Source organism: Myodes glareolus, chromosome 14, assembly GCF_982192425.1.
Source record: "Myodes glareolus chromosome 14, mMyoGla1.1, whole genome shotgun sequence".
Taxonomy (NCBI): Eukaryota; Metazoa; Chordata; class Mammalia; order Rodentia; family Cricetidae; genus Myodes; species Myodes glareolus.
This window is the reverse complement of record NC_142039.1, coordinates 31,701,638-31,713,676: the sequence shown is the minus strand read 5'-3', so window position 1 is coordinate 31,713,676 and position 12,039 is coordinate 31,701,638. Positions and strand designations below refer to the sequence as shown.

General features: G+C 40.9%; 1 protein-coding gene and 1 pseudogene across 1 annotated transcript in view; both read left to right on the top strand.

Annotated features, from left to right (window-relative positions):
* Mtr (5-methyltetrahydrofolate-homocysteine methyltransferase) overlaps window positions 1–12,039 on the top strand; it is an 86,135-nt gene that overhangs the window by 56,144 nt on the left and 17,952 nt on the right. The window contains exons 22-24 of the mRNA XM_048460723.3: window positions 247–347; window positions 8,402–8,469; window positions 9,004–9,124. Of these exons, the coding sequence (XP_048316680.3) occupies window positions 247–347; window positions 8,402–8,469; window positions 9,004–9,124 (290 nt within the window). The remainder of the gene's footprint in view (window positions 1–246; window positions 348–8,401; window positions 8,470–9,003; window positions 9,125–12,039) is intronic.
* On the top strand, window positions 11,699–11,798 carry LOC125417700 (U6 spliceosomal RNA; annotated as a pseudogene).

Sequence of the window (12,039 nt, the reverse complement as noted above, 5' to 3'; positions counted from 1 at the left end):
GACTGCTGACTCTTTTTCAAATGCTAGAACCTATGAGCTTGGTTGTAATCCCTGGGCTGACTTGATAGGCAGGCCTCTTTTGAACTTCTGGGTGGCACAGAGCTTCAAGTAGACTCTTACTTGGGTCCCCGACCTACCTTTGAGTTCTGGTATTTATTTCTCTGCCATCTCTGTGTGGCTCTTGAGAACCAAATGGTCTTTCTGGCGACCTCCCACCCATGCTCAGCTGCTTGTCTCACTTTGCAGGACCCTTACCAAGGCACCATTGTGCTGGCCACTGTTAAAGGTGATGTGCACGACATAGGCAAGAACATTGTTGGTGTGGTGTTAGGATGCAATAATTTCCGGTAAGTTGAGACCTCACTTCATCCCCTTTATGTTTAAAAAAATGTGAATCAAATGTTTTACTGGGTAAGAGGGATGGGGTAGTGTATGGCCATGGGTAAGGTGTGCTTGTTTTTGTCTACAGCTGTGAACACAGCTTTTTTTGTAGGCTCAGAATTACGTATCTCTTATGTATTTGTTAAGGACATAGAGGATAAGAAGTGTTCCCTAGGGGTCAGGCAGCCAGGAGTCTTCCTGAGAATCTATATTGGACATGGTCTCTAATAGTTTTAGGATTTCTGTTGCTGCGATGAAACACCATGACCAAAAACAAGTAGGGAAAGGATTTATTTATCTTACACATCCACATCACCAAAGAAATTCAGGTCAAGAACTCAAGCAGGGCAGGATTCTGGAGGCAGGAGTTAATGCAGAGATCAAGGAGGGGAGCTACTTATTATCTTGCTTCACTTTGGTTCTTATAGAACCCAGGATCCCCAGCCCAGGGCTTGCGCCACCCACCATGGCCTGGGCCCTCCCACATTGATCACTAACTGAGAAAATGCCTTACAGCTGGATCTCATGGAGGCACGTCCTCAAATGAGGTTCCTTCTTCTGATGACTGTAGCTTGTGTCAAGTTGACACAAAAACAGCCAGTACAAGGCTTCTCATGGCCAGTATGTACCATTTTCCACTTAGCAAACTGTCAGGTTTTAGACCAGGGTTTTTAGGAGAGCAGGCCTTCTAGAAAGACTTTGTCCATATTAGTCTCGACATCCTCTGTGTTTCTTGGTGATTATACTAGTATTCTCTAAGGAACAGAACTGATGGAATGAACTAATATAGATCTATATATCAGTAAAGGATTTATTAGAGAGGCTTATAGGCTGTGGTCCAAGTAGTTTAGTAGTGACTGTTTCCTGTCAGAAAGGTCAAGGATCCAGTACTTATTCGGTCAAGGAACCTGGATATATCAGTAGTCCCAGTCTTATGCTGGAGCCCAGTGGGGTACTAGAGAGCTGCCAGTTTCAGTCCACTGAGGAATCCCAGAGAAGCGCATTTAACTCCTTAGAGTGGGGACAAGAGATGGAGAGCAAAAGCTCCCTTCTTCTAAGTCCTTTCATGTCAACTACCACTAAGAAAGTATGGTACAGATTTAGGGTGAATCTTCTGACCTCAAATGGTCTAGGTTTAGGGTGGATCCCAAATAATCCAACCAAGAAAAATCTCTCGCAAGTACAACACTAAGCTGGGTTTTAGATACTTTTTTTCTTCTCTTCTCTTCTCTTCTCTTCTCTTCTCTTCTCTTCTCTTCTCTTCTCTTCTCTTCTCTTCTCTTCTTTCTTCCTTCCTTCCTTCCTTCCTTCCTTCCTTCCTTCCTTCCTTCCTTCCTTCCTTCCTTCCTTCTTTCCTTCTTTCTTTTTTTTCAAGATTTATTTATTATATATACAATGTTCTGCCTGCATACCAGAAGAGGGCACCAGATCTCATTATAGATGGTTGTGAGCCAGCATGTGGTTGCTGGAAATTGAACTCAGTACGTTTGGAAGAGCAGGAAGTGCTCTTAACCAGTGAGCCACCTCTCCAGCCCCAGTTTTAGATACTTTCTAAAGTATCTAAAGTGTAGTCAAGTTGACAACCGAGATTAACCATCACAGTGGTGATGTAGTTTTTGGAGTGATATATTCAGGTAAAACCCCCTTTTACTTTCTCATAATGAATAAATATTCATAACAAAAGCTAATGGCTTATATTAAGTTTTTATTTTTCCTACTTCACAATATGTTTCAGTGAAAAAGTCATTAATGCCTGTCCTGGCCCATGTCTAGCTAGCAGTCCTTTGGAGTCATGAGCTGCTTTCCACTGTGCCTCTTATCTGATGGTGCAGTCTATTGGTTGTGGTCGCTTGTGTTTTCATTTCTGCTGTCAGCTAACAGTGAACCTTCCCAGCCTCTTTCGCCTCAACACTTGACCCATCTGTCTGGAACACTGGTTAGATTGCATTCAGGAAGGTTGAGGCTGGTTGTGTTAGGAGGACAGCTTTCCCTGTGGGCAGTCAGTCTTTCTTTCTTTCCAGCCTTTGTCTTAAGATAGCTTTCTTTCCTTGCCTTGAAAATCAGGATTACAGTTTACCACCTGTTTATTGTTTGTTAAAATGACAAGTCAGCCTTTGTTTTGTAATGCCACTTTCTTGCGAGTATTGTTTTGGCCTGCATCAACTTGTAATGACTCATTTGTATTTCAAATTTCCATTGAGAAATCAGTTAGAATCTTCAGAAATGTTTTTGATCAGATTATTGATTGCTTGACAATTGATTTTAGATATGAAAAGGACAGTTATATGCTTTCCCTGTTTCACACTATGTGTATAAGAAAATCTGCATATCAACAGAGAAAAATAGTATAAGTCATGGGCAGCTGATGCTAATGCACCAGCCTCTCTCAGTACCTCACAGGGTCATCAGTAAGAGGCCTTTCACTTGTGATATTTTGATGGAAGAACTTTCCGAAATTTAGGGTTTTTTTTTTATTGTTGTTGTTTTTTTAAATAGAAATGGGCTAAGTGTGGTGGTATTTGTCTTTAATCCCAGCACACAAATGAAGAGGTGGGTGGATCTAGCAGGTGGTAGTGTTGCATGCCTTTAATCCCAGCACTCAGGAGGCAGAGACAGGAGGATCTCTGTGAATTTGAGGCCAGCCTGGTCTACAAGAGCTAGTTCCAGGACAGGCTCCAAAGCTACAGAGAAACCCTCTCTTGAGTCCCTCACCCCCAAAAAGAAGTGGGTGAATCAACAGTGAGTTCCAGGCCAGCCGAGACAGGTAGACAGACAGAAAAGCTTCCTTCTAGGTCCTTTTATGTGTGCTTCCACCAGAAGGTATAGCCCAGATCTAGTACTTCAGATGATCCAGATTTGGGATGGGGTGGGGGAGGGGGGGGTGAGGAGGGGAAAAAAAGCAACAGCAGTAGGCTCTGTGAGTACTGCTTAAAAAAAAAAAAAAGAAATTCACAGTTAGGTGCTGGATTGGTAGGGTGCTTCCTTCTAGTGGTAGGATGTGTGAATTGCAAGGGCAGCAGCGGTTCTGAACTGACAGGTTCCTGAAAGAGGAACTGCAGTTTAGTACAGTTGGGTTTTCTTTCATTTGTGCCCCCTCCCTTCTGTCCTCTATCTCTCTTTCCTATTTTTAATTAACAAGGGATGCATATTCCTAAATTACGACATTAAACCCATGTATACAATGTATATTGAGCAGGCATTTGTCTCCTTATATATCCTTACTGAAGTGGAGAGTTCGCTCTTCTATCTTAGTTCTTTGTAATGTGCAGTAGGCTGTTGCGTACTGCTATGGAGCATGAGAACTCTTCTCCTGGTTAACTTGTAGTTCAGCCTGCTGTCCAGCTCTCTGTCCTCCTCTTTCCTCACCTGTGTAGCCTTTGGTAATTTCTTTTCAACTTTCTTGTATGTTAGTCAACTTTTAAGTTTCTTCACGTGAAACAGATCATATTTCTATGTCTGGATTGTTTGACTTAGCACAGTGTCCATCAGCTCCATCTATTTTCTGCAAATGATGGAATTCCATTTTTTTATGGCTGAGTATTAGTTCATTCCATGTATGCATTTTCTTTACCTATTTTTCCATAGGCAGAGGCTTAAGTCATCTTGGCTTTATATGTACAATTTTACTTTTCCTTTGTGATTTCTTCTGAAGAGGAAAAGAGCTATTTTTGTCTACTTTATAAATTCTATGTAATTTAAAATATTATTCGATACCATATAAGCTACTTGTTTTGTAGCTTATATTTTTTCTGAATTTGAATCCCAAGTACAATATATACTTAAAGTTCTTTTGAAAAATTCCTTTAAAATTATGTGTGTGTACATATGTGTGTGTGCCCGTGCATGCGTGTGTGTGCCTATACACATGTGGAAGTCAAGTAACAACTTTTGGGGAGTTGGTTTTGTCTACCATGTGAGTTCCAGGTATTGAACTTAGGATGTCAGGCTTAGTGGCAAATAATCTTTACCCACTGAGCCATCTTACCAGCTTTTAGTGCTCTGTTCTAAACACTAAGGAAGAACATTATAAAAGTAACATTTTTCACAACTTTCTTTTCCACTTTATTCCTTCCTTTCCACTTTGCTTTCTTTTCAGGTGGGGTCTTACTGTGTAGTCCAGAGTGGCCTTGAACTTGAGTTCTTGCTATTTTTAGCCTCCCAAGTGCTGGGACTGTAGATTTGTACCACCAGACTTAAGTAAATTTTCATTTTTCTTTCTTTTTAGTCTTTACTGTGGCAGAAAGCAATATTGTACCTAGCGGAGACCCACAGACCTGGGGAATAGTGAGCAAGGAATAGTAAAGAAAGTGGGTGAATGGGAGGAAGTCCTAGGAGAGGTGAGAGGGAATGGCAGATGTGTGGACCTGGTCATACCCCCGCTAGGCCCTAGGAAGCTCGTGGAGTTTTAGCTGATCATCATGGTCTAGAATCAGCCTAGGCCGCCCTTTCTTCCCTACATCTGGCTGGTAATACTAATTTTATTTTTCAAAATTTAGCTCCAGTGTCATCTGAGAGGCTTCTAGTTGTTGTTTGGCTTTAATGGTCTCCATGCACACTAGAAACGCCTCCATTGGAGCTCTTGTCATGCAGGAGTCTAATTCAGAGCTTCTGTTTCTCGAATATGCTAAGAAATTTATTGGTGCCCTTGGAGATGCCCTGGGACAGCCCCAGTGCTAGGTGGTACCCAGGCTGGGAGTGACTGCCACTGTGAGGCCCTAAGCTTTCTGTGTGCAGAAATTGGAACTACCCCAGTAGGGTATTCAGTCATTTCCCAGCAAGACTTCTTGATGGCAGGTTAAGAAGTTACAGGTTAACATTGCTCTCAGTCTGCCTCACTGACCAGTACTCGTTACTCTTTTTCTGGTTCCTTCTTTTCTGAGCATCCTCAGACACAAGAATGGCTCCAGGCTTGGACCTTGGGCTTCTCCTCTGTCTAGGATGGTGCTTCTTAACCTTTCTGTTTCTTGGAGACTCAGGTCTGGTGTAGGGTAGGTTTGGGCTCAAGTTCAGCATTTCTAGGGAGCTGTCTGGTAGCGTTGGTGCTACAGTATAGGAATCCCCAAGTAGTAAGGTCCAGGGTAGGCCCAGCCTTATCATCTATCCAGTGTCTTGACTCTGATAAAGCCTGTTATCTTCATGTGGATATATTTCCCAGACTCCAGATGTACTGCTTAAAGGGCTCCATTTGGATTGAAATAGCAAACTGATATTTTGAAAATGGAATTAGTTGCTGTCATTTTAAGAACACCTCTCCCTAACTCAACCCCTTTCAAAACACTGCTTATATGAAACTTCTGGGTGTTCCTGGCTTCTCTTCTCCCCAGCTTCGTGTAATACAATGTTTTCAAGGTAATGCCAACTCACCACCCATAACTGCTTCTATACTGGGCCATACCATTCTTACTTGATGTCTTGGTTTGTGTAGCAAACTAACCACTCTCTGCTTTTTCTCTGGGCTTTTCTGGTTCAAGTGAATCTGTTTGACTGGAACCAGTCTTACTTTTCAATTCAGCCCCTGCAGTGACTTCTCTTAGAGAGACTCATAGTCATTGCTCTGGTCTAGAAGGTGGTTTTTCAGGGTGTGATTGCTCTGGTCTACAAGGATTTTTTTCAGGGTGTGATCTGAGAGTTGTCGGGATCCTGTTCTGCCAGTGAAATCACAGTCTCTGAGAAGCATAGCTCAGTTTCCAGTTGGGTTCAGTTGAAAAAAGAGTGGGTTCCATTGTGTGATGGTGGCTCTTAACCCTGGGTTTGAGAAATTCCTCTGCTGCTTTGGTTGTGTGGTCTATAGTCTCTGTCCTTTGCCCCACTGCCCCCCCCCCCCCGCTCCTTTCTCTGTTCAACCACAACAGTCACCTGGATTTTTCTCATGCATGTAAGATGTACCTGAAGATAACAAGATAAAACAGAAGAAAAGAATGAGAGCAAGATAATTGTCATTATTCTGATGATTTTTAATCAGATTTAAAAACATAATATAGGACTGGAGAGACAGTTCAGGCTAGAAAATGTCAAACCCATAGAACAGTGTTGCAAAGAATCAGTTTCGTGGTGCATACTTTCTTGTCTTGATTTAAAAGCTATTTGCTCCTATGCCTAGTTTCATATTTAGCATTGTTTATTAGTCATCTTAAACAAAAGCTCTTTAGTTACTAGATTTTCTTCAGTACATTCAAAAACAACAGTAACCTGAAGGGTTATCAGACACCACCTCCAGCATTTCTGCTGTTGGTCAGTACTAACAGAGCCCAGTGTACTTGTGATCAACTTGAAATTGTCTCACTTTTTGTTGAGGATTTCATAGTGTTGGTTAATTAAAAACAAAACAAACAAACCTCATCTAAAAAAGAATACAGAGACAAGATACCAACCCATCAGTATAAGAGGGGTTGTAGTAAGAATGGTAAACAAGCCTACTTCCTACATCTGTGTTCAGCACTCACTACTGATAGTTGATATTATGTTCTAGAGATGTTCTTAAGTGAACACACACACACACACACACATACACGAAAGCATTTTTCTGCTTTGTTTAAAACCAGAGTTTCACTGTATAGCCTAGGCTATCCTGGAACTTGCTAGATACAGCTCAGGCTACTTCCAATTCATGGCAATCCTCTTGCCTCACCCTTCTGAGTTCTAGGATGTACTGTGCCATACCTGTCAATTATAGTTTGTTTTTAAGAATTTCTGACAATAAAGTAAACACAAATACATGCTTTAGTTTTTAAATCACTAACGATATGATAAGGTTAAGTGAAAAAAAATATACACAATGGGAAGTTTCTCAACATAGCATGGAAGACTAATAGGTAGAACATCTCCAGAGCGTACCTAGTTTCTATAAGTTCCAGGTTGTAAACCTCTCTGAAATTCTTTGACATTATTCTACCCTCCACCCACCATTTTTACTTAGGTATATGTATTTGTATGACTTGGAGACCAGAAGAGGGCATCTGATTGCCTTGAGCTAGAGTTACAGGAGGTTGTGAGTCACCTAATATGGGTGCTGGGATTTGGACTATGATCCTCTGTGAGAGTAGCGGGCTTTTAAACTGCTGAACCATTTCCCTAGATTTGCTTTTTGCCTCGGTGCTTGTCCTACAATTCATATGTGCCCACCGGAGTTGTCTTTCTGTTTGAGACCTGCTGACGTCTGAGTCACTCTCTTCCTTCCTCACCTTAAGTACGAGCTCTGCCCGACAGCTGCTCTGCATGTGCAGGGACTGCTCTCCTCCTGCTCGTCCTCTCTGCTGCCTCCTACCAGCACCCTTTTTGGCCTGAATAGATACGGTAGTAGGATTTATCCCAATTCTGATTCATATCCCAACTCTACTGCCAACTAATTGAGTGTTGGGACCTTGTCTTATATGATCCCTTTCCATTAAAATGGCTGTGGAGTAGTACTTGTGACACAGAGTTGAGGTGAGGGTTTAGATTGGCACTCAGCAATCACAATGTAGTGAAGCAACCCAGGCGTCTATTAGTAGATGAATGGGTAGGAGAGTGCACTGTGTCTGTCAGCACTGTGACACTGTAGTAGATGTCAGCCCCTTGTTGGCCCTGTGGTAACACGGCCTATCATGGTGAGAAGTGTCATGTTAAAGCATTGATATCAGGGGTGTAAAAAAGAGCAAGGAAAGCACAGGGATCGTGCTTCAGAAGCACAAGAATAAAAATAAAAATGTCAAGCTGGGAAATAAGCCTTCAAAATACTGGCCTTAGGGGTACATTTCAGATTGATACTGTAGTATGTAGTACATTCATACTATAGAATATTATTCTTTCAAAAACTAATGTGGGGAATAGGGATTTAGTTCAGTTGTAGAGCACAAGGCCCTGGGTTTGGTCCTCAGCTCTGGAAAAAACAAAGCAAAACAAAACTAATGTGAATAACTTCTGATACTGTGGTTCCAGTTTACGTTAGAGCAGCATTTAGTGGCTAAAATTAAAATGTTCATTTCAACTTTGTTTCTTTTGGGCTCTTGTTAATTTTCTGACGTCTCATTTCTTGCCTCAGAGTTATTGATTTAGGAGTCATGACTCCCTGTGATAAGATACTTCAAGCAGCTCTTGACCACAAAGCAGGTATGTGCCATAGTCTGCTGGGTGTAGGCATCAGCATTACTCAGAGAGTCTGTTGGAGAATGGCAAAACCCAGCCCATGTGGGGGTCTGAGGGACACCCAGGCAGCCAGCTCCAGTGTAGTCTGTTGAGACTTGAAAGAGGTGTGTGAGTGTCCATGGCTTCCTGAGTTCTAGGGGTTCAGTGGACTGCCTTCTTAGAGGAAAACAGTGGAGGTGGATTTTTTTTCCATTGTATGTAGTTGTTTTTATGGTCAAGTCTGAAATTATTATGAACTAGAATAATTTTTATTGTGTGGCATCTTAAATATGTTGCTGCAAATTTATGTTCCATTTCTTTTTTTGTTTGTTTTGTTTTGTTTTGAGACAGGGTTCCATTTCTTACTACCCAAAGCAAATACTAAATTCCTAGATTTAGAAATTAACTTGTTAGGTTTTCTGGTCAGTACAAAAATTTTTAAAGTGGCCTTTTTTTCTCTCTTTTTTTCATTCTCACTGGTCTTTCTTTTCTTTTCTTTTCTTTCTTTTTTGACAATAGATATAATTGGCTTATCAGGACTCATCACTCCATCCCTGGATGAAATGATTTTTGTTGCTAAGGAAATGGAGAGGTTGGCTATAAATATTCCATTGTTGATAGGAGGAGCAACAACTTCAAGGTAAGTCGGCAAGATGAGCTTCATCTTACTTTGCGTTCTCTTAAATGCCAGTGTTTATGACTGGGGAAGTCTGCTATTCTCTCCTTTGCTTTGCTGTCTTCTGTTGCACGGCTTTCCATTCTTTCTCTGGGGAAGAGTTAGAAAGCTTCTAGAGCCCACTCTGCAAAACTCCCTTGTGAATCCTTCCCTGTGCCCTGTTGTGGATCCTTTTGACTTGTTGCTATTTTCTTAATCCTCTGTCTGCCAGGCAGCTCCTAAGAATTATAATATACTCTTAACCCTCTTAAAATCAGACTAATAGCAAAACTGAGGTGTTTTGTTTTGTTTTTTCAGAAAGATGTTGCTTGAACTTCTGCCTACTCGGTTCAAGCAGGAGTCTTCTGGCTGAGTAATTATAAATTCCCATGAAGACACTCTGACGTTGTAATAGATGAAAATGAGCTAGGAAGTCAGTTGGAGGAATTGTTTCTTTTATTTGTTTGTTTGTTTTTTGTTTTCTTTTTTGGAGATAGGGTTTGTCTGTAGCTCTGGAGCCTATCCTGAAACTAGCTCTTATAGACCAGGCTAGCCTCGAACTCACAGAGATCCGCCTGTCTCTGCCTCCCAAGTGCTGGAAGTAAAGACGTGCACCACCACCGCCCAGCCTGAGGAATTGTTCTGACAGGAGGACTTTGGGGAAAACTTTAGGATAAAAGGCATAAAAAGAATGTTCACATTGAGTCACATGGGCAGTGTTTGGTATAAATTCTTCCTGAGATCATGGCCATGGCGAGAGACACTGTTGCAGCATCACAGATATTTGATGGTTAGCAGGGGATAACGTCAAGCTGGAGCGTTGAAATTGGTGGTCCCACAATGTGTGGGTTTTTTTTTTTTTCTAGTGCAAAAGTGACATAATAGTGTGTCATAGGTATTTCAAGAGTTCATCAGAGAGTGAGAGATTTCTTGTGAGGAGTTGGCTCATGAGACTGTGGCTAGAAGATCTGGAATGTGTAGTCTGGAGACTCAGGGCAGTCTTCAGGCAGAAGTTCTTTGTACAAAAAGCAGGGGGTTAATGAGACTGCTTAATGTTTTTCTGAAGGTTTTTAGCTGATTAATGAGGTTAGCCCACATTATGAAGAATAATCTACTGAGTTTACAGGTTTAAATATTTATTGCTTCTAAAAAATATCCTCATAGCAACATTTGGACTGCATGCAGTATGACCAAAAACTGAGTTGTGTGGCACACCCAATCTCACACATAGAATTAACCGTCATATTACTTAATGTGAACGGAGAGTTTTCACAAGTAGCAAAATGTTTACATCGTTATTCATTAATTACTTTTTATTGAAATAATTTGACTAGAAAATTGGATTTGTTTCCCACTGACTGACTTATTAGCCAAGTGGCAGAATTATTTTTAAGAGATCTGACTGATCACTGATAAGAGGATTTATTTGTGTGTGTGTTTGTTTTCTTTCTGTACTGGGATTTGTACCTAGTACTTGTACATACTAGGTAAGACCTTTATCACTGACCAGCCCCCATTTTACTTAAAATCTTTTACTTTTTACTTTTGAGACAGGTTCACACTAAACCTAGTCTTGAACTCATGCTAGCCCAGGCTTGTCTGGAATTTGCAGTGTCTTGTCTCAGTTTCTAAGTAGCTCTGATTATAGGTCTGGACCACCAGGCCTGGTAGATAACTTGGGCTTTATGAACTTGACCTGGTCTTTGGCCTAGTGTCGAGAGTGGCAAGAGGATCTATGGACTGTTGCCAAAATAGAGACTTGAAAGTTGTGATTATGTAACATATTAAATCTCTACATTAGGAGTTATGGCACCTGGGATGCTGGATTCATAATTAAAATATTTTATATTCGTTAAGATCAGGAATTTATTACTTGTGATGATTTAAAGTTGACTACATGGTCCATTTTCTTATAAGAGCTACCAAAGGAAAAAGCCCTCCTCAGTCCATTGGTTGCTTCTTTTCTGATGATTGAGGGTTCAGAGGTGCCTAATTCTTCCCTTTGCCAGATGACAGCTCAGGACTTGTATGGTTTTATGAGACAAATTTCTGAGGATATAAGCTGTGACTTTTCCAGTGGCAATGTGAACCAGACTTGTGTTCCTAGACATTTGAGGGTGTTTAGAAAGGCTGAAAGTTAGGGGTCAGAGATGGGGGGCGAGAATATACTTGGAGTGTCCCTTTTAAACCTGTATTTGTAAAAGAGAAAAACCAACTGTTATTCTAGCTGCAGAAGGATCAATGTGGTATCACATATGGGAACTTATGGAAATCTGGCTTGTTATGGGCAGAACTTGACTGGGTATACCGTCAGTTGTTAAATTTAATGTATAATCAATTGTTATTGTTTTAGTTAGGATTTCTATTGCTGTGGTGAAACATCATGACCAAAAAGCAAGCTGGGGAGGAAAGGGCTTATTCAGCTATACTTCCACATTGTTGCTCATCACCAAAAGAAGTCAGCACAGGAACTCAAATAGGGCAGGAGCTGGTGTAGAAGCCATGAAAGGGAGCTGCTTACTGACATGTCAAATGTGATATTTAAGAATTGAAGATTCTGTGCTCACTTCGGCAGCACATCTACTAAAATTGGAACGATACATTAACATGGCCCCTGTGCAAGGATGACATGCAAATTCGTGAGGCATTCCACATTTTTTAAAAATTAAAAAAAAAAGAATTGAAGATTCTTCCTTTAAAGTTAAAGTTTGACAATAGAAACTTGAGGCTGAGCAAATCTTTGTATGAAATAGTTAATTCTTGCTTTGTTTTAATTAGTTGATTCAGTTTTGTGATGTTAGGGGTTGATTGAACCTAGGGCTTTCTGAATGAACTGTAGCAGGAGTTATACCACTCAGCTGTATCCCTGGTCTCTTTCTGTTTTGTTTTCTGTTGCATTT